The 23,294-nt window shown below is 49.7% G+C and overlaps 1 protein-coding gene across 4 annotated transcripts in view; it reads right to left on the bottom strand.

Moving 5' to 3' along the window:
* The window catches only part of RNF157 (ring finger protein 157), a 534,437-nt gene that overhangs the window by 348,363 nt on the left and 162,780 nt on the right, over positions 1–23,294 (bottom strand). For all 4 annotated transcript variants that reach the window (XM_085616934.1, XM_085616937.1, XM_085616935.1 and 1 more), the window contains exon 4: positions 16,960–17,106. In XM_085616934.1, coding sequence (XP_085473060.1) covers positions 16,960–17,106 — 147 coding nt within the window. The remainder of the gene's footprint in view (positions 1–16,959; positions 17,107–23,294) is intronic.

Raw genomic sequence — 23,294 nt, 5'->3', positions numbered from 1 at the left:
TGCCTATTATCAGCATTTGTCACCATTGTTATGTTGCTTTGTATAGCCAACTAATCACCCGGTAGGGTATCCAGGCGCTTGGGCAGGTGTAAGGTCCACAAGGTGCTTATACAAAGAGCCAGAGCTTCAACTTCTTGCGAAATTCAAGAAGCGAGGACAAGGCTCTGAAGTGTTGAAGGCAGTCGTTCCATGTCTTGGGGGAGATGTAGAAGAATGAGCTACCCCCAGTTTTGCTTTTTCAGATGTGGGAAATGTGTGCGAGTGAGGTACAACGTAGGTGTCTGGTGGGATGGTGAAAGTGTATGCGGCTGTTCAGGTATTCTTGTTCTGTGTTGTGTAGGGTTTTGTATGTGTGCGCGAGAAGTTTGAATAGGCTGCATTTGTGAATGGGGGGGCCAGTGAAGATTCCTGAAGTGCAGTGTGATGTGGATGTGGCGGGGGGGCCGAGAAGGAGTCTTGCGGCGATGTTCTGAATGGTCTAGAGTCTGTGTAGGAGTTGTTAGGAGATTCCAGCGTAGAGTGTTTCGTCATCCAGCCAGCTGGTGATGAGTGCTCGTGTGACGGTCCATCTGGTGTTCTGAGGCAACCATTTGAAGATCTTTTGCAGCGTACGTAGGATGTGGAAGCAGGAGGTGCATGCACACTGTTCTGGCTTGAGCCATCATGTTGATCGTATCAGCTGTCAAAAAGACAGATGAAGACTGTACCAGTATCAAGGGTTTTGCAAAAGTAAAGTGTAAAAGTCCACCAATAATTTTCTTTCCAAAATTCAAAGAATAGTAATCATTCTATAACCCTTTTCGGTCCTCATTCAACAAATAATCACTTTGGAGTCTTGTGTTGCTTAATGTTGATCCAAATTTTGATCAATCATTGTTTTCCATTAGAAGTAGTTTATGCAGCCCAGCCAACGCGTTTCGTCCCGACGGCCATCATCCCAGCCGAGAGTACGTTCTCCTCTGGCGCCCCAGCCAGCGAGACTCTTGGGCAAAGCGGGCATCCACATCTGCCATACTCCAGGCCATAAAATAATCCTGCAAGGCCCTGGAGGGATGAATAGATGGGGTGGGAGCAGAGGTATCCCTTATTTGCCACGACCTGCGAAAAGTGAAAGAGCGTATGATGGAGGTCGAGACCCGGGTATCCTCTGTTATATCGCGTTGCAATATTTATTGGAACAGCCCACTGTGATTATGAATCCGCGGGTGTGAGCGGTGAGCTCTCCCCGCATTCGTTCTGTTGTGGTTTGGTCCGCATAGCGCGGAACGTAGGGAATAAATAGCTGTGCGTGTGCGCTCGTCGCCAGAGCGGGACACGCTAGCAGTCTATAGCTAACCTCTGTGTGTGCTTCTTTAATGCTGAGGCCTACACCACGTGACGGTGTCATCACACAGCGCCCTGCACATAACACCAGGACATAACATTGGCGACGAGGGTGGTGAACACGTCTCCCGTGCGGCAGCTGCGCACGTTTCAACAGCGTGCGCAGTGCTCGTGCCACCGCAATTGCACCATCACGCATTGGGTGCCAGTCCAGATGTGGAGCCAGTACAGCTACTGGGTGGTCTCCGCTTCGTTCTGGAGGAGGCCTACGCTTCACGTGCCACACAGCCGATGGGGGGCAGTGCTTGCTGGCTGATACCTGTAACAGCGGGAGGCTGTCGAGCAGGAACAGTACTGCGAGTAGGGCCACTGAGTGCGATCAGCAGGAGGTGTGATACACGGTGCGGCTGGATCCCTGCAGCACTGGTTCTCACGTGTGTTGTGGACAGTCGAGTGCCTTTGAGTGCTATTCATCATGGCCCAGTTCCCTGCAATGGAGCAGTTTGTGGTTGAGGGGGTGCCATCTGCTCAAGCCCCGAAATGGAGAGAGTGGGTAGAGCGGGTGCAGCTGTTCTTCGAAGGCACTTAAGTGGAGGATGACCAGAAAAGGGTGATGATCCTGCACCTAGGTGGAAGGTGTGTGTACAGGATAGCCAAGTCAGTCACAGAGGCCACATCAAAAACTCACCTCACACTCATTGCTGCCCTGAATGCTCATTTCGAACCCATGGCAAACCGCAACTATGAACGATTCATATTCAGGCAAGCCAGACAAAAACCTCAGGAGTCGCTAGATATATTTCATGCAAGGCTCAAGGAGCTAGCTGCCACATGTGGGATTCGGGATGCGGAGGAGGAGATCAGAGGCCAGATAATTCAGGGGTGCGCATCGGTGAAGCGGAGGGAACAAATCCTAGAAGAATCAGGAAAACCCCTAGCAGAGGTACTGACACTCAGAAGAACGAAAGAACTGTCGAAGGCCCGGGCGGTGCACATGGAAGCTGCGCTACAGGCCCCCATAAAAACGGATCACAAGCCCCTCGTCCCATTATTCACTGGAACGGCATCCAAACCACCACCTCGTATCGAGAAGTGGATTTGCAGCTGCAGGAGTAAAACTGCACAATAGAATATCAACCGGGGTCCAATAACCCGGCAGACTATCTGTCTCGACATCCCAGAGCTGCCACGCGAAGTAAAATGGAAGAGGCCGAAGAAACAGAAGAATACGTACGGTACATTTCAGACAGATCTCGTCCTCTCCCAGTCTCCATTGATGAACTATGTTGTGCCACCAGTCAGGATTCCTGTCTGCAGAAAGTGTTAGAAGCAGTATGAGACAACAAGTGGCATCAACTCAGAAACAGAGAGACACTCCTCGCCCAGAAGCCAGGAAAATAACCGAGAGCCTTTATCAGGTGAGGCAAGAGCGAAGTGCTGACCCAAACAGTTGTCTCCTTCGAGGCCATCGGCTGGTAATCCCGTCGTCCCTGGTCGACAAAGTGGTTGGGCTGGCCCATGCCGGACACCAGGGGACAGTCAAGACAAAAGGCAGATTGCGGACAAAGGTCTGGTTTCACTTCATGGACGCCAAGATGGAGGATGTGGTCCGATCATGTCCGTGGTGTCAGGCGACTGGCGAGCCGAATCCCCCAGCCCCCATCATGACGGAGCCGCGCACGGAAGGCCCCTGGTTACGTGCCCTATGGACTTTGGAGGTCTTCCACATGGGAGGCATTCCATGGTAATCATAGACGATTACTCTAAATATCCAGAAGTGGAGGTGCTACCATCTTTGAATGCAGGGGAAGTGATCCCCAAATTAGAACAAGCATTTACAATGCAATAGTTCTCGCATTGACGCGAGTTTGAGCTATTGGCATTGCAAATAACAATGCCTTTTATTTTTGTTTTCTTTTAAAAAACATAAATAAAAGGCATTGTAGTTTACAATGCCAATAGCTTAAACTCTTAAAACTGCGAGACCTATTGCATTGCAAATGCTTGTAAGACCGCGCGACACTGGAGAACCTGAAAATGGGAAGTAGGTTATGAGGAAGGGGAGACAAACATATGCTGGCTGGAGAAAACACAATTGCCTGGGTAAAGGACTGCAAGTGAGAGCATGCAAATGTATAAATGTTGCGTAGGAATGGGAGTGAGGAATGCTTGTCCTGATATGCTAATTAATTTAAGCTGCTGGAGAGAGAGGAAATGGGGGATGCACAGGCAAGGCTTGTGATTTTATGATGTTTGTCGTGGGCTCTGTATGGGTGTGGAGCATTTGCTGCTCACTTTAGCACAGCCAAAAAAACATATCCATGGGGTGCACATGCTGCGTGATGTTGGTGAGCGTGGCATTGTGATGTAAATTATAAAATGTGTTATTATTTACTTATTGTTCCTTGTGCTTTTCTTTAACTGTACCACGTTGTAATTGCCAAATGTCATGTTAGAATGTGGACATGTTACGTGTGTACGGCACTGGAAAGAGTTGCTTGATTTCTGCTCTCCGTGTTCGGCCAGGACTTTTCATGTAATAAAAAGCTTAACTTATGAAGAGCATGTGAGCGGAAATTATTGCAATTAGTGGCGACGAGCTGCTGAAAGCCTCAACAATGGAACCTATGGTGTCGGATGAAAGGAAAAGGCAAGGTGCAGTTTTGAAAGAATACTTGTGCCGAGTATACAGTTTAAAAACAACCATTGACCCAAACTCTCCTCCGGAGCAACACTGCCCATCCTGAGAAGCACAGTCCCATGCTCTCTTACCAAAAAAGAGTGCCCATCCTGAGAAGTTCTATCCAATACTGCCTGCCCCGGAGCAACAACGTCCACCCAGAGAATCACTGTCCCTTACTCTCCCAGTGTTTTCTTCAGAAGCACTGTCCATGCTCCTGTTTTGAGCAGACAATGTCACACCCCCCCGTCCCAGCACTGTCTGTCCAAGCTCGGCTTCTAAGAACTACCGTCCACCCTGAGAAGCCCCATTACTCCTCCTTCCCCGAGAAACGGTGCCCCGGAGAAACAATGATCCATCCTAAAGAGCACCGTCCCACACCCCTTCCCTCATACATAGAGATACTGATCCCTCTTGTGCAGCTATGCCACCCCACACAAATAAACGCTGTCCATCCCAACACTGCTATGTCCTTTCGCTCGTGGACACAGGGCTCATCACTACTCTAGAGACACACTGCCCACCATCAGAAGCATTGACAATGCCTCACGAGGACGCGAATCAGCCCTACATTACCGCCCAGAACAATGCCCTAGTCTCTTACCCCAACAACATCCCTCTGTACAACACCCAACCCCCGTCATCAGCTTACCTGGCTTGCACAGACGACTGTAGTGGTAGGGGTTGCAGCAGGCACTGTCCTCCGACCTCCCGAAATTTTGACAGCCCAATAGCGCATTGAGCTCGGCAGGGCGCTGAAGATCAGGCCAGCGGAAGAGCTTGCAGAGTAGCCACTGGGGGGATGCAGGCAAGCCGCCCACCCATAGTTCGGCCAAGTGAGGGGACAGTCGGACACAGCCCCCCACCATAGCTCCTTTGGATTCCACGGCCTCCAGGAGCGCCTCGAGGGTCCGTAAGTGCTTGAGAATTAAGTAGTTGACTGCTTTAAGTTTGGGGTCGGGTGGAACAGGGGACCTTGAGGATCCCATGGCGGGAGAGCACAGACAGAGGAGGAAACCGGCACATGTGTATGGAGAAAGCACTGAGCGGAGATCGCAAGAAGAGAGCACATAGCTGAGGGAACCGGGACACATGTACACCAAGAGAGCACTGAGCGGAGAGGAGATCGCAGGAAGAGTGCACACAGAGGAGGGAACCGGCACATGTACACAGAGACTGCACTGAGCGGAGATCGCAGCCAGAGAGCACAAAGAGGAGGGAACAGCACAGGTACACAGAGAGAGCGCTATGGAGAGATCACAGCGAGAGAGCACACAGAGGAGGGAACCGGCACATGTACATAGAGAGAGCACTGGGCAGAGATCGCAGCAATAGAGAACACAGTGGAGGGAATCGACACATGCACACAGAGAGCACCAAACAGAGATCGATCTCAGCCAGAGAGCACACAGGTGGGAACCAGTACATGAACACAAAGAAAGCACTGAGCGGAGATCGCAGCCAGAGCGCACATACAGAGGAGGGAATCGACACATGCACACAGAGAGCACCGAGCAGAGATCGCAGCCAGAGAGCACACAGAGGTGGGAACCAGTACATGAACACAGAGAGAGCGCTATGAAGAGATCACAGCCGAGCCCCATGATTCCGGCCCCGCTCGCGGCGCTAATCATTGAGCAGCCGGCCTCCACCTCCAATTTAATTACAAAATGCAACTCCAGGCGCGCAGTGCCTGCACCAGCCAGGCTGAACATGAGCAATAACAACCGTGCCCTCAGCATGCGAGTTGGACCTCGTCCTTGTCCCAAGAAACCCGAGGAGGCGAGGCTAACGGGTGGAGAGGAGGAGACAGCGTGCGGACAACAAAATCAAAAGTCGCTAACCAATGACAGAGCCGACTGGCGCGTGCTCCAGGCGTGAAGGCAGCGTGGTTGCAGGAAGCCTGGAGCGTGCAGTACACGTGACGCCTTGCAAAGATAAGAAAAGCATTTGCGACACACAGAAAGCAGGCGAGCCAGTCCGGGTGGGCCAGACAAAAAAGCGAAAAGGAGGCACCCCACAAAGCTTATTTCCAATGGCTGCGCACCATTTACCATAAACGGTGACGCAAGCCTATGGAAATAAGGGGCGGGGCTTCAAGCCCTTTTGTCAAACTCCTCATTTACATTAAATCTCGCCGAGCGAGCTGAGCATGTGCGCAGCAACGCTAGGCGAGACCTAAAAAGTAATGGCCACTCATGGGTTTATTAAAGAGATCAGGACTGACAATGGTCCACCTTTTCAGGGCCAAGAATTTGAGTCATACCTGGCGTCACAAGGAATCACTCACAGGAGAATTACCCCAAAAAGGCCTCAGGTGAATGGAGAAGCTGAGCGGTTCATGCGAACACTGAACAAGATCATCCGCATCGCGGTGGCCAACGGGGAACTGCTAGAGCAATCAATATGTTCATTTCTACAGGACTACCGGCAGACGCCCCACATGACCACTGGGCGTGCCCCCAGGCACATGTTAATGGAGCATGTCGTGACTGATTCGATTCCTCATCATCCACACTGGATACCTGAAGGAATTGATGATTGTGCAGTTGAATGTCATCAAAGGCGAGCCAATGATCTAGTGAGCAAAAGGAGGAGGGCTGAAGCCTCAGGTCTACGTGTGGGGGACATGGTCCTAGTTCAGAACCGACATCTAGGAAGCAAGTTCTACTCCCCTTCGAGAAAAACCCCTGGCGTATTGTTCGCATTCAAGGCATGCAGGTCTTGGCGGAAAAGGACTCGAAACACTCACCAGAAATGTATTCACTTTCAAAAGATATCATGAGGTTTCTGGTGTGGAAGGAGACCTGCTGGAGTCTAATGATGAAGATTGCGACTGGGGAGGAAGGGCCCCGGTGTGGGCCACCCACGCCGCACCGTGGCAGTGCTGAGACAGTGCCACGACCCACCGATGTTCCGCCTGAAGCCAGGAGGCCTTCAGGATTGTCAGAAGCTGGTGGTGATCACCGAGATAATAGTAAGCAATACAGCCTGCGGAGAAGTACAGCACCGTCCAGCAGGCTTCGTGATTTTCACTGCTGAACTGATATTGTCTGAACATCATCATCCAGGGACTGGGTGTGAGTGATGTTCCAACCTAATGTGGTGTCATTAGCATGTTTTATATGTTGAATAACATGTTTCAAATGGATCCCCCCCCAACTGCAGAAAGACCGTCACCCACACGCTCATAACCAGCAGACTGGACTACGGCAACACCCTATACGCCGGAATCAACAGATCTCTCCTACACAGACTCCAGACCATCCAAAATGCTGCCATCAGACTCGTCCTCGGGACTCCACGCCATGAACACATGAACCAACACCTACGAGACCTCCACCGGTTCCCTTTCAAGAAGAGTGTCACCTTCAAACTCCTCACCCACGCCTACAAATCCCTCAACAACACTGGACTCAAATACCTCATTGAGAGATTATCCTTCCACGTAAGAAAGAAGAACCTCCGCTCCGCCGATCTCGCCCTGGCAGAAGTAGAACAGGCGGGACAGCCTTCTCCTACATCGCTGCCAAGACCTGTAACGAGCTCCCCGTGAACATCAGACGCTCTCCAACCCTGCACACCTTCAGGAAGGACCTCAAGACCTGGCTATTCGACTGATCCGGAGCTCCCACCCCTCCCCCCCAACGCCTTGAGACCCTCACGGGTGAGTAGCGCGCTATATAAACCCCAGATTGATTGATTAACGTGGCAGCTAGTGTTTTGATTTTTAGGAGGAATGTTACATCGCGTTGCTATAATTTATTGAAACAGTCCACTGTGATTATGAATCCGCGGGTGTGAGCAGTGAGCTCTCCCCACGTACGTGTGTCTGTGGTTTGGTCCGCCTAGCGCGGAACGTAGGGAATAAATAGCTGTGCGTGTGCGCTCGGCGCCAGAGCGGTACATGCTAGCAGTCCATAGCTAACCTCTGTGTGTGACTCTTTATTGCTGCGGCCTACACCACGTGGCATTGTCACCACACAGCGCGTTGCACATAATACCAACCTCTCTGGTCATGTCACACCACTGAAGGCCAGGACATAACATCCTCCTCTGAAGACGATCTGACAGTACTGACAGTAGATTTCACAAAACTGTGGCACAGCTCTCCAGCTGGGAAAGTGACGACGTCCTGGCAGTGGCCCGAAGCGCACAAACAGTACTGTTGGATTCCAACAAGGTGAAGATATTCCTAGATTATACGCTTTGAGTACAACAATAGAGGCGCACTTTCACGCTAGTGGAGGTCAAGCTCCGATGCAGATTAAAAATATGCTAATGTACCCTGTGAAACTGAAGGTCATCTTCCAGGGAAAAACCCTGCTTTTTGACAACCCGGGAGCAGCCTAGTGATGGGTGGAAGAGAACTCCCTAGCCCCTTTTCATCAAGAACAACTTGGCGGATGATCGAGACAAGGACTTAAACTTAAACTGGAGGGTGGCACTTCCACAACAGACCAGGAAGAGAGGGAAACGTAGGTGAGCACCCTCGATGTCTACCCTATCAGAGTAGGACCACCCAAAGGCCACAAACCTGACAGCACGAGGGGGGCAGGAGACCCCAGATAGACTCAGTGATTCGACCCTGAGCACAGGGTTTTTCCCTTGGAGTGTGGCTTCCCCAATAGATCAGACATGAGGGGCAACAGTGATGGCGACTGGACCACTGGAGTGAATGCGAACTGCAGAGGGGCAATCATAACATGAAGTTGGAGGCCACACAGTTCATAAAATTATTGTAATGGGGTCGCAGTGTTAACAGGCCTACCCCTTAGTTGTTATTGATGCTCTGGGAGTGGGGGGGGGGGGTATGTTAAAGAGCAACAGATGCTTCCATTCTAGAAGCGTGGGGTGGGTGGTGTTCTACAGAGGGCACTGTGTATGGCTCTGCAGTTGGGGAAGTTCATTGTTAGGTCTCGCTGAGCCCAGCGCATGCGCTGGCTCGGAGAGACATTTTGTATGTGGGATTTTCAAAGTGCTACCCACAGTGTTTGCTGGCCTAAAGCTTGAGTGCACGATCGCGTGCACATCCACAGCTGGCATCTAATGGCTCCTCAGCACAGCTAAAGTGCATGTGCACGCGCTTACGAGAAGAGGTGCCATATGGCTTTCCTCGTCATGCTCATTAAGCGCATCTCTCTCCGTGCTTGATCGCAATCGGTTTCACTTTCGCAGCCGCTTTGATGTTCAGTATTTTCACGGGCGCGTTACGTTTTTTGGCCCTGTGGCCAATGCTTGTTATCTATTCTTACACTTTTTGCAGTAAGTAGCAAAACAGCTTTTGTTTTTTATGAAGACGCATCGGTAACAGGTAGGTCCCAAGCTTTGTTTCAGCATCTTACGGGGCCCACATGACGGCCGCAGACTCCTAACACTACTTTCATTTGGATTATTGGATGGACGGTGACTGTCAGATCGAGATCCTTTCTTCAACCCTAGAAAGACCTAACCAGAGTGACCATGTCGGTCCCCTCCTGAACAACTTCCGTAATGGAGGGGAATGTACGGAGCCTGCGTAAGGTCGACATGTGTTTGTTGTTAAAGATCTAATTAGGAACATGAGACTGAACTGAATGGCTGCTTGCTTGGCTAATTAGCGACATGCACGAAGACCACTTTGAACTTCAAGGACACAAAGCTCTTAGCGTATACATCAACAATGGATTAAACCTCTGTGCTTTTTATAATGATTAAAGATGAGCCGCTCAAGTGGAAATCCTTTGTAAAAGGCTGCGACTAGCGGATAGAGCGGGCGCTCCGATTGCGGCTCCTCCAAGGGAAGCTGGGCGTGGCCCGCTGTCCTCGGGCTGGTACGCCACCATTAACTTGCAGCATAGCCACCTCTGATGAGGCAATAAGTATTGAACATTGCAACAGAGTGGAAAAATCAAGCGCAGGTCAGGAGACGCTCGTGTCATTATTTTCACAAGTGGAAGAGAGCGTGCCACCGTGTTATCGTTTTGCTTTGAGAGCGAGCCTGTGGAGGTGAAAGCCGTCCGAGATGCTCCCTGTAGCAGCAATCAAACGCCTCATCAGAGAAATCTCGTTGCGCTGCTGTCTGACGCGGGAACCTGCAAGCTGTGTGTCACAGGACTTTTGTTTGTGATGGTGCCCTTCGGATACAGGACTAGTGCATGCCCATTCTATCGCAGAAATACAAGAAAGGCCAATTTGTGCCCTCTGATTTAGAGAAAGGGGGCTCCTGTTCTGTCACAGAATTACAAACAAACTTAGAATAGAATCCTTGAGAAGAGGAGTCGGATGGCTATTCTATCACAGATGTGGATTGCGTACCCTATAATGAGGATGCGTCCCCCTGGGCACTAAATAAGCCCTGTAGTGGGTTTATTTGTTCTGTATAACTGTTTAGTATCCAAACTTGCAAGAACAAGTGTTAATTCCGATTGGTTTGAAACTTTACTAATTATCACGTCACAGCTTGGTTGTGCGCGCACAGAATACCATTATTCTATCATAGAATCACAGCACACAGCAGTTTATACCCCTATGAAACCGAGAAAGTGATGTCCACTATCATAAATTTACAAGAACGACTAGTGAATACTCTTTTAATACAGAGGTGGTGGATGTTCATTCTAACATAGAATTACAGGATAGTGTATACCACCTTGATACAGAGGAATCAAATGCCTACTATGTCCTAAAATTACAAGAAAGTACAGTTCATACCCCGTTAATACAAAGGAGGCGAATTCCTATTCTGCTGCGGAGTTAGTACAGAGGTAACGCAAAAGCAATTGCACCCCCTGGTGTACACATCCATTACTAACCACTAGCCCTTCCTGGGGTCCGCTTTCAAGCGTGCACCCGCTTGCCACATTTCTATGATTTCATTGATGGCACTTCATCCGAGTCACATTTCAGAGTGTACATTTCGTTGCATGCACATTAGACGAAAACTGTACCTAAAATATGCAGCTGTATCTTCATCTATTCACATACCAATTGAAAGGCTAGATTCCTCCTGACTGTTATCAAATGTAACCTATCATTTCAAAGAAGTTAAAGCAAAACCAGTAAGTCTCGACTTCAGAACAGCGATTGTCTTTACTAATGTTGTTGAGTGTGGGCAAAAAGGGGGGGGGCGGGGGAGGGAGTTCCTTCTGCCAATGCTGTGCCCCATCTGAAAAAAATTGGCGTGTGCACGAGTACTCATGCACGCACATATGAGTTATGACGCTTTGTCGGACCAGCGTGATGAGATATGAAAGGGAGGGGGGTTCCCTACCACTCCAAGACAGCGCATGTCAAATTTGGAGTGGTAAACAGAAAAATACACAAAAGTACACAACTGCAAAGTGAGGCTGCAGGGAGCTCTAAGAATTTGTTTTAAAGAACAGGAAAGACCAATAGAGGAGCAGTAAAATGGGTAAGCGCAGGAGGAGTCGAGGTTGGTCGAAAGGAAAAATGTAAAAAAAACAACAAAAAAAAGAACAAACAAGCATTGGCATAGCCAATAGGTCTCGCCTTTGGGACCTTATAAGTATTTAGTTATGCAGCACAATATCCCTGGAGCAACAACATCAATTGTTGCATAGCTAAACACTTATACAGTCCCAAAGGCGCTGACTCCGGCCTGCATTCGTCCAAGGAAGATAATGTGAGCAACCATAATTTGTTAGATACAAACACCTTTTGTTCAGAGCATTATAAAGCTGTGAGCATGTGATACAAAGTACCGCCAGAAAATGTATAATTATAATTGTTTTATTATTATCACCAGGCATGAAGAAGGGAAACAAGCATTGGCATAGCCAATAGATCTCGCCTTTGGGACCTTATAAGTGTTTAGCCATGCAACAGTTGATGTTGTTGCACCAAGGATATTGTGCTGCATAACTAAATACTTATAAGGTCCCAAAGGCGAGACCTATTGGCTATGCCAATGCTTGTTTTTGTTGTTGACACCACCATAAAAATACTACTTTTGGCATCTGGGAAGTAGGGACTATTGCAGTCACCGCACTGCCAGGTCAGGGGCCATATCCCAGAGGTGAAGTGCAGGAGATAAGGGGTGGGTGGGGGGCTGGTTGCTTTGGGGACCCGAGGTATTCTCCTAGCTGTGCTGACAACCCCGGAACCCAAGATACCTAATGACACGATCTATACTGGGTGACACTGATCGACTGACACTGCTATCCTGAAATGTTAATGGTCTGTCTGTTAAACAAAGTCAAAAGAGGGGTTGTGACACAGTACATCATGAGGCTCATACCAGACATAGTACTCCTCCGGGAGACGCACTTGGTGGGACACCACTGCCCACGCCTGAATAGAGTCCAATACACTGTGCTCGCATGTGCAGAATATATCAGGGGGATCATAGGATGTCGTAATTTTGGCAAATAAGAACCTCCCATTCCAAGTGGTAAAGACCTGGCAGGACCCACGGTGTAGATTGGTAGGCATGCTGGGTTCCAAAGGGAGAGTACGCTCTCCCCGTCTCCATCAACTCGTACTCTACCCCTTAAGTCACATGCTATTAGAAACGTAAAATACACATAGTTGGGGGCGACTTCAACATGGCCTTGGACGCAGTGCTGTATAAGACTGCCTTGGGATTGCCGCGGACGTGCATCCAGTGCCCCGTCACTATTTACATCCGCCCTGGGACTCTTACATGAGTGCAGAACCACTGAATAGGAAGTGCTCCATTTTCGCCGGGCCCACATGTTATTGACTATGCTCTTGTTCCGTCTACGGAATGCCCAGCCACTATTGAGGCCAAATATTTACAGAGAGGCATCTCCAGTCACCGCAGTTTAGGATTACATTAGGGGCTGTCCCCTCCTGCTCGCCCCTCATGAGCAAGAGCTGCAGGATACATAGGAGGCCTATAAGACCACAGCAGTCCAGGTGTCACAGCATTGCACAGAGGCCCTTGGAATGGAACACCATGTCCTCACACATGACTTGGCAAAAAAAACAACTTTCTAGCAACATAATGAAAACTGTATAAAGTGGGGGACAAGGCAGGTCACCTAACGTGGCTCAGCAGAAAAGAGGCGGCGAATAGATGGGTGGGGGAGTTTGAAAAGCAAAATGGGACCCTCTTCACAACCGATGGTGAAACTGTGGAAGGCTTTGCTCAGTATTATTGAGACCAGGACAGTGACAGGTGATCGGCATAAGGTAAGGATGTCAGGGTCTTCCTAGTGGAGCTTCCACTTCTGTGCCTACAGGCAGAAGACTGGACCTGCCTGGAGCATGTCCTCTCCTCCAAGGAACTTGGAGAGGTGGTAACCCTCATGTAATTGGGGCCTGGGGCTTTCTTCGGCTGCATACCAGCGGCGTTCTATAAACGGACTATCGGCTGTGGGACCCCCATACAGTGGCCATGCTGGAAGAGGAGAGACCTGTAGGAGAGCTCCCTATTTATGTAGGGCAACAATTATAGTCACACCCAAGCAGGGAAAGCTGCCGGTAGCCAACCAACCAATGTGCCTCATACAGACCCATTTTCCTCCTCAACGTGGAAGTTAAGATCCTTACAAAATAACTGGCACTCCGCCTGGGGAGGGTCATCACGACCCTGGCGCACAGACCAGACGGGCTTATTGCCAGGTAGGGCAGCCCTTCAGAGCCCGCAGCATTTCTACAACTGGCTAGACGACCTCTGAGACACACAGGAGTCTGCAGCCCTCTTCGCACTTGATGCGTAGAAAGCCTTCAATTCCATCAGCTGGCCATACCTTTCTCATGTCCTAAGGAGGCTGAGATTCAGCCCTAAATAATGTGCGACTACTCTATAGTCACCCGACAACATGAGTAAAGGTGAATGGAGTATTTTTGAAAGAGTTTTAAGTCAAGCAAATGGACACAACAGGGTTGTCCTCTGTTGCCACTACTGTTTGCCCTATGTCTGGAGCCACTTGCGACTAGGTTGAGACTCCGTACAGATGTGATAGGTTTCCCAGATGTAACGGGTGACCCGTGAAAGTGTCACTCGATGCGAGCAATATATTACTGTATCACACAGAGCAGATGACCTTCTTGCTGGCAGCCCGGTCGGTGTTTCGGGTCTTCGAAAGATACGCAGGATACGAGATCAAATGGAGCAAATTTATCCTGTACAAGATGGGTAGCTGCCCCCCCCCCCCCCCCCAGCTGTGATTCCTCTGGAAGTCATGGTCTTGATGGAGAGTTTCTGTTACTTGTGAATCGAGATCACACAATGTCCGGCCCCTTTCTGAGGCAAAGAGGACCGTTGGTGGCACCTACCCTGTCAATAATGTGTACAACGGCTCTCTTCAAAATGATTACGTTACCTAAGTTTCTATATGTGCCCTGAAACGTTTCCTGGATGGTGCCAGAGACCTCTTTTGAAAAGGTGCAGGGAACCTTGCGCAGCCTTCCCTGGTATGGAGGTGCTCGACGAATCGTGCTCCATACCCTGAAGAGATCAGTATACAATGGCAGTATCACACTGCCAGACCACAGAGCGTGTTACTGGGCCGCCGAGCTGCAACCAATGAACGAATGGAGTCACACACCTAGGGATGACCCGGCAGGCTAGGGTAGGAAGATACTGAATGGTGGGAAAATCCCACATACACTATATTTATGGCAGACCTTTCCAGTCCCCCTTGCTGGGACCAACATAGACCTGTTTTGGAGCCTAGGTCAAAGAAATTGCATACCTGGGCTCGAGGGACAAATTATCCAGACAGACTGCCACTGTTGGTGGGGAGTCAGCTACGAGAATTGAGGAAGCGACAGGGATGAGAGCCTGGGATCTCAACCTTCTGAGATCTAATTGGAAGAGAGAGCATGAAATCTGTCCAATAACTACGATAGGAATATGAACTACAAGACTCTCAACGGTTTAGATATCTATATATTCAACACACCATGAGATGAGGTGTGCCTGTGGGGGGCACTGGAGGATGGCAGCCTGTTAGAGAATAAGATACTCTGGGAGGTAAGGTCCTTTAAAGCTGAATCGTAAATTTACCACACGCTCAAACAACAGACTTGACAATCTGTCCCCTTAGAACTAAATAGGAGGCAAATGTGGGCCCCTTGGAGGATGTGGACTGGGAGGCAGCCCTAATGTACCTCCAGGAGGTGGCAATACAAATGAGCTTGAGACTTACACAGCTCGTAGTCCTACATAGGGTTTATTAACACTGACACCCGCTATTTAAAATGGGCAAGGCACAATCATCCAATTGTCTTGAGATGTGGAGAGGGAATGGGTCCTTCTTCCACATGATTTGGGACTGCACTTGCATACTTATGTACTGGCAGGCAGTGACCTCAAGATTGACAGCCATACTGGGAGCGCAGGTTCCTTGCACCTCCCACTTTCTCAAACTGGGCATCCCAGGCGATATAGATCCACCTAGGAAACAGCTTCTTTTCTGCGTGTTGGGTTTCATCTTGACGAAACAAAACATTACAGAAACTGGGGCACCCAAACCCCCCCCCCCCACACATCGAGTCAATGAGACACCGGCATTACATACTGCATGGAGGCGGAGAGAGTTGTATGCACTGCAAGGGGCTACCCGGCAAATTCAACAAGGTGTGGGGACCTGTTGCAACTACTATAGTCTGGACTCATAATCAAGCAGTTGTACCTCGACGAGAGAAGGGGACAACCAAGAGACTGAGGACCCCACGTCCCATTAGAAACCTAGCCTTTTGGGGAGGGTGGGTCTGTGTCAGGGTCCGTGTCCTTTACCGCCAACATTGCCACCAGGAGCTACATAGGACCACACCAGGAAAGACCTCTGTAACTGTGTGAAATGTATGCAAATTATACATGTTACGGTGGTGAGTTACTTGTTGGTGTTGTACAAGAAAAAAAACAAGAAAAACAGTTAAAGAAATTATCATAACTATCTCTTCCTTTGGGTGGACGAGACAGATGTGGAGCTTAAGAAAAAGGGTGAAAACGTTGTGGGTCGTCTTCAATGTGTGGCTTTTAAGGGATAGTCTGGATAGCTAGCCTATTCAGCCAACAGTCTCCTTAAACTGCTCTGAAAGACACCTCATCTTGTATCTTTGGAAGACAGGTCAACTACTGCGGTAGCCATTACTTGTTTAATTATTGATTATACATTGTTTATCAGCGGAGACGTTTAAAGCCAATGTCAACAAGTTGCAAGTCCTTCAGAACGCAGCAGTGAGCACTCATGTCATTAAAGCCAGTGAACAATTGCACTGGTTGCCCGTGGCCTCTCTAATCACATAAAAAATACTTACGCTTACAAATAAACCACTTTATGGTAATGCCCCGGAATACCTAAAGCAAAGTATTGTCTGAAGATAGCTTTAAAAACAGCATGCACATTTTTGGATAGTGACCCTTAAAGTGACTTAAAAAAGGCTGGGGATAAATCCTTCCCAGGTAATACCAGCACGCTGTGGAATCCTCTGCCAGGAGTGAGGAGATTTTCAGAACCTCTTCTACCATTAGGAAAGCTCTAAAGAACCATCTGTCTGGGTAAAGGTGGTCTCTATGACTAGCTGCAACCATGAGTTTTTGGCACTCTAAAAATTAGATTTTGTCACTGCTGTTAAGCACGGAGAAGAAGAGAGGAGAACAGAGGGCGGTGCTTCTGGGAGGCGGAGAAAGAAGGGTGAGGAGGGTGAGTAAGGGATGGGGAGGAAGAAGAGGGAAGGAGACAGGAGTAGAAAAGAAGAAGTGGAGGAACAAAGGAGGAGTAGAATGAAAGGAGGATGAGGGGGACAATGGAAGAAGGGGGGAGGAGGAGCTGGAAGGAATGAGGAAGAGGTATTAGAAATAAAGGGAGGAGAAGAAAGACGAGAACAACAGGACACATTTAAAGTTATCCTGTGGAGAACTACTTTGCCTGCCTTTGCCTCAAATCATAAATATGTGCAATTGTGGACTGCAAAAGTATGCATGAAGCAAAGTGTATCACTCTTACAAACACTCCTTCCAGGTCATGATATAGCCATACCTTGCTACTCCATTTTGGAAGTCCTCTGTAGCCTGGTAATAAATAGTGATAGCCACACGGGCATCTGTGTCAAAGGTGAACTCCACATTGTAGGAAATCTTTGCCTTGCTCAGTTCTTCACCAGGTGTCTTCACTTCCTCACTGCACCTAGGAAACATAAGAATGAAAAAGTGTATTTTCTATGATCAAAACTTTCCTCCATGGAAATATTTGTCAGCCTGTCAGTAAGCTCATGGATCACGTTTCAAATGTTCTAGATAATAGATGAATGTTCTAGTCCCCTAATGGACGGCAAAGGGGCAAGGCCTAGTTTTTTGTAAATGTCATCAAAACTCAAGAGATGGCACTGTGGTACTTTATTAAATATTACATGTTACTCATGTTTTAGGTTGCATATAAAAAACAAAGCATTTCATTTGTCTTGTATTTCTACTGGTTAAAGTCGACAATTCTAAAGAATCGTGATATTTCCATGAATCATAATAAATAGGTCACGGTTCTTAATAGTGGCTTTAGAAATCAGTGACTTGCATATACTAATAAAAGCCAAATATGGCATGACAAAAATATCCACTCAAAGGCTTGAAACAGAAGCTTGTTTTGAAGAAGTGCTAAAGCCTGAAGAACAAGTTACTTACCTTCGGTAACGCTTTTTCTGGTGGATACAGTATCTGCCTGTGGATTCCTCACCTTGTGAATATCCCCTGCGCCAGCAACATTCGGAAACTTTTGTAGCAGTCCACGCAGATGTGGCCGAAGACGACGTCACAGAGACACGGCTCCGCTCGCGACTCCGCTGACGTCACCGGCTCCATAAGAAGACCTCATCGGCGTGATGACGTCAGTTCCGCCCCTTTTTTCCGTGCCTTCGAGGCACACGGACGGACTGACAGCAATATGTACATAAACAGTATACACAGTACACAATATGCATATCAACACACACAGTGTGGAGAAGAAACATCAAAGCACTAGAAATAACATAATGCCCTTGACAGTCATAAACACATTTGAAACCATCAATAGAATTACAGTCATAGAATCACTGGTATAGAAGGATGGACAACGGGGAGGCGGGTGGGTCAGTGAGGAATCCACAGGCAGATACTGTATCCACCAGAAAAAGCGTTACCGAAGGTAAGTAACTTGTTCTTCTGATGGATACATCTGCCAGTGGATTCCTCACCTTGTGAATAGATTCCACAGCAGTCCCCACTCCCGGAAGAGGGTGTCCACCCTTCTACACCAGAAAATCCTGAAGAACAGAACGAGCAAAATGCCCGTCCCTCCTCACCTCAGTGTCTAAGCAATAATGTTTTGCAAAGGTGTGAAGGGAGGCCCAAGTTGCCGCCCTACAAATATCCTCCACAGGAACCCCCCTAGACAAAGCGGTGGAAGACTTTGCTCTAGTGGAATGAGCTCTTAAACCCTCCGGAGGCTCCTTACCGGCCAAAGAGTAGCAAATCTTGATGCACAAGACAATCCACCTGGAAAGGGTGCGCTTGTGCACCACTCGACCCTTCCTGCAGCCAGCAAAGCCCAAGAAGAGCTGATCATCAATTCTGATGTCCTTCGTCCTGTCCAGGTAAAAGCTCACCGCCCTCTTAGGGTCCAAACGGTGAAGTCTCTCCTCCTCCTTGGAAGGGTGAGGGGGAGGATAAAAGGAAGGAAGGGTAATGGATTGCCCCAGATGGAAGGGAGTTACCACTTCAGGCAAAAACGCAGCCCTGGTCCGGAGCACCATTCGTTCAGCATGCACAGTCAAGAATGGGGGTTTTGAACTAAGAGCTTGAAGCTCACTTACCCTCCTTGCCGAGGTGATTGCAATGAGGAAAACCGTTTTAAAAGACAACAGTCTCAAGAGGCACTTATGTAAGGGCTCGAAGGGAGAACCCATAAGATAAGTCAGTACAAGGTTTAAGTCCCATTGAGGTACAATAAAAGGAGTAGGAGGAAATTTATTTGTGAGGCCCTTGAGAAACCTAAGTACAATAGGTGATTTAAACAAGGACGGCTGATCCGGCAGGCATAGGAAAGCCGACAAAGCCGAAAAAGCCGATAAATATCCTTTAACTGTAGCCACAGCAAAGCCTTGCTGTGCAAGAGAAAGGGCAAACTGCAAAATGTTAGACAAACGAGCCTTCAAGGGATCAATTGACCTCTCTCCACACCAGAGAACGAATTTAGACCATCTATAGGAGTATATGGATTTGGTGGAGTGTCGCCTGGCCGATAAAATAACATCCACCACATCCGGCGGGAGAGAGAAAGAATTCAGGTTGCCCCGTTCAATCTCCAGGCATGAAGGTGTAAGCTCTGGAGGTGGTGGTGTAGAACCTGCCCCTCCGACTGCGAGTGGAGGTCTGCCCTCAGAGGGAGACGGAGCGGAGGGCACGAGGAGAGGTGGAGAAGATCTGTGTACCACACCCTTCTTGGCCAATCCGGGGCGATCAATATAACTTGGGCCCGGTCTTGGCGAATCTTCCTCAGAACCCGAGGAATCAAGGGTATGGGAGGAAACGCGTAAAGGAGTCGTGAGCCCCAACTCAACTGAAACGCGTCCCCTAACGCTCCCTGCATCGGATACTGGAGACTGCAGAATGACGGGCAGTGAGCATTCTCGTGAGTGGCGAACAGGTCCACCCGAGGAGTTCCCCACATCCGGAAGACGCGACGAACCACCTCCGGATGAAGCCTCCACTCGTGGTCGGCGGAGAACTGCCGACTGAGACTGTCCGCACGCACGTTCAGAACTCCGGCCAGATGATTTGCCATCAGACAAATCTGATGGTCCTGATCCCAGGACCATAGACGCAGGGCCTCTCTGCAGAGACAAAGAGACCCCACTCCTCCCTGTTTGTTTATATACCACATCGCTGTAGTGTTGTCCGTCAGGACTTGAACAGACTGACCGCGAAGGGAAGGGAGGAAGGCCTTGAGCGCCAAACATATCGCCCGTAATTCCAGAAGGTTGATGTGCAGCAACCTTTCTTCCGGAGACCAAAGGCCCTTGATCTCCAGATACCCCAGATGACCACCCCACCCTAGAGTGGATGCATCCGTAATCACTGTGGTCACCGATGGAGGTAGATGAAAGGGCTTTCCTTGAGACAGATTGCCCTCCACGCTCCACCAAGACAGATCCGCTGCAGCTTCTCTGGAGATCCTCACAGACTCCCTGAGATCTCCCTTGTGCTGATACCACTGCTTGCGGAGGCACCACTGGAGCGCCCTCATGTGCCAGCATGCATGGTTGACCAACAGAATGGAACAGCACCTTCTCCGACGACTCCGCCTTGATCAGCCAGTCGTCTAAATAAGGGAAAACCGAAATCCCCGACCTTCTGAGATGGGCTGCCACCACCGCCATCACCTTTGTCAAGACTCGAGGTGCCGAAGTAAGACCAAACGGGAGGACCGCAAACTGATAATGTTGCGACCCTACCGTAAACCGGAGATACTTCCTGTGCGACTTCAGAATGGGGATGTGAAAATACGCATCCTGCAAGTCGAGCGACACCATCCAGTCCTCCTGATTCAGCGCCTGAAGAACCTGCGCAAGGGTGAGCATCTTGAACTTTTCCTGTTTCAGGTAAAAGTTCAGGATTCTGAGGTCCAATATCGGACGCAATCTGCCGTCCTTTTTCGGAATCAGAAAATACCGGGAGTAGCATCCCTGACCCCTCTCCTGCTCCGGAACCACCTCTATCGCACCTTTCTGAAACAACTTCAGGACTTCCTCCTGCAGGAGAAGACGGTGGTCCTCCGAGCAAGCCCCTTGGCAAGGAGGATAATTGGGAGGGAATTCCCGAAAGGGAAGGGCGTACCCATTTTCTACAAGATCCAGAACCCAGAGATCTGTAGTTACAGATTCCCATTCTTGCAGAAAATGGGTAAGCCGGCCCCCCACAGGACCAGCATGATCCGGAATGTCGAATCTAGGGCTGTTTTGCGGTGATGGGAGGGGCTGAGGAAGAGGAGGAGGAGAGTTGACGGCCACGTGAGCGACCTCTAAGTCTTCCTCTATATCCCTTGGACAGAGAGCCTTGCTGCTGCTGCTGCTGCTGCTGCTGGGTTGGTCTGTAGGAACGAAAACTCGCCCTTCCAAAGCCTCTGTATCTTTTGAAAGTACCTCGCGGCTGGGATTGAAGGCCCAACGACCTAGCCGTAGCCTTACTCTCTTTGAAGCGTTCGAGAGCCGCATCAGCCTTCTTGCCAAACAACCCAGACCCATCAAAAGGTAAGTCCAATAAAGTTGACTGTACATCAGAAGAGAATTCGGAGGACTTAAGCCATGCACCCCTCCTGGTGGCAACTGAAGACCCCATGACCCTGGCAACTGAGTCTGCTGTATCCAGGCCACTCTGAATAACCTAGCGAGCAGCCGCCTGGGCATCCGTTAGAACTTCATTGAAGCCCCCTCTATCCTCCTCTGACAGTTTTGGCGCCAACTTTTTAGCCGAGTCCATAAGCGCATGGATATAGCGCCCCAACAGACAAGTCGCATTTGAAGACTTTAACGCCATACTGGCTGATGAAAAGACCTTTTTGGCCGATTGGTCCACCTTTTTTGCCTCCCTGTCTCCTGGGACTTGAGGAAATGCCCCTTTCGACCGTCCCGAACAAGCCGCCTGAACTACTAGGCTTTCAGGTGAAGGGTGTGATGATAAAAACTCAGGATCCCCTGGAGCCACCCTATACCTTCTTGCGACTACCTTGGAGACTGCAGGAGCTGAGAAAGGCTTGCGCCATACATCCAGCACAGGTTCCAAAATTGCTTCGTTGAAAGGCAACAGAGGCTCTGAGACCGCAGTCGGGGAATGCAACACTTCAGTTAAAATATTGGACTTGAATTCGGTGGACGGCAATTGAAGGTCCAACAAGCAGCCTTTCTAATTACCGCATGATAGGGTGCTGAGTCTTTAGAGGGTTCGTCTGATGGTGGAGTGATCTCCCACTCTGGAGACAAATCTAGTCCACTTGCCTCCTTCAAATCGTCGAACACCTCATCGGATTCGACTAATTCCCACTCTTCAGCCTCTTCCATCAGAAAGCGTCTCTCCTCTACCACTCTCTGTGCTTCCCTTCTCGAACGGATCCGTACCTGCGGCGTCGGCGGAGCCGTGTTCGAATCCGACGGCGCCGGCAGTGGCGTCGAACGCGGATCAGCTGGAGCAGCCGGCGTCGAACGAAGTCGAGTCGGCGCCGGTGAAGAGGGAAGCGGCGTCGATGTTCTCGGCGCCGGCAGCTGCCAAGACGGCGTCGCTGGGAAGAATGGCATAAACGGTGCTTGAGGGTAAACCTGCGGCACTCCCAAATTGAAAGCCATCGGACCCATAGGTGCACCAGAGGTATACATGGCCCGTGAAAACACCCCATACATTGCATTGAGATAATGCGAGGGGTCCTGACCTGGAGTAGGGAAAGCCGGATACTGGTCAGGTAACACCAGACTCGGGCCTGCCGGCGCCGACGGTGGAACTAGCGGCGTCACAGACTCACCCGGAGCCTGAAGATCCTCATCCTGGCCCGGGGTCGGAGACGGAGCCCGAGGACTTGCTGGAGCCGGAGATGGAACCGGCGTTGGAGATGACACCGGCACCGGAGATTCAGCCGGAGCCGGCGAAGTCACCGGAGAAGATGGCGCCGGAGGCGAAGTCGGGACTGGAGAAGGAGACACTGACTCCCTACGACGTCGAGAAGGCGATCTCGACTTCGAAGTCGTACCTTTATCGGAACGGTGATGTGAAGAGTGCCTCCTCTTTTTCTTATGCTTCTTGCTCTTTGAAGCATGACCCGAAGTCGATTTGGAAGCCGACCTCGACCTGGATCCAGACCTTCTTCTTCCTCTTTTCTCCTTTTTCTTCATCCGGGCGATAAAGAGCTTTACTTCTCTTTCTTTAAGAGCCTTCGAGCTCATCTTTCTGCAACTCGAACAACCTTCTACATCGTGGTCCGAGGACAAACACCAAACACAATCGTCGTGCGGGTCGGTGATAGACATGTGTTTGCCACATTCACGGCAAGGCTTAAAACCAGACTTCCTTGTCGACATTTTTCAAAAAACACAGAGAAATCCAGAAACACACACAAAGTAACCAGAACAGCTACTAGTAACGATTCCCGAAATCCGTTGGCGTCGTCGGCGCGGAAAAAAGGGAACTGACGTCATCACGCCGATGAGGTCTTCTTATGGAGCCGGTGACGTCAGCGGAGTCGCGAGCTGAGCCGTGTCTCTGTGACGTCGTCTTCGGCCACATCGACGTGGACTGCTACAAAAGTTTCCGAATGTTGCTGGCGCAGGGGATATTCACAAGGTGAGGAATCCACTGGCA

The sequence above is a fragment of the Triturus cristatus genome, chromosome 7 (genome assembly GCF_964204655.1).
Source record: "Triturus cristatus chromosome 7, aTriCri1.1, whole genome shotgun sequence".
Taxonomy (NCBI): domain Eukaryota; kingdom Metazoa; phylum Chordata; class Amphibia; order Caudata; family Salamandridae; genus Triturus; species Triturus cristatus.
The sequence above is the reverse complement of the archived record's forward strand: the minus strand, read 5'-3'. Positions and strand labels throughout refer to the sequence as shown.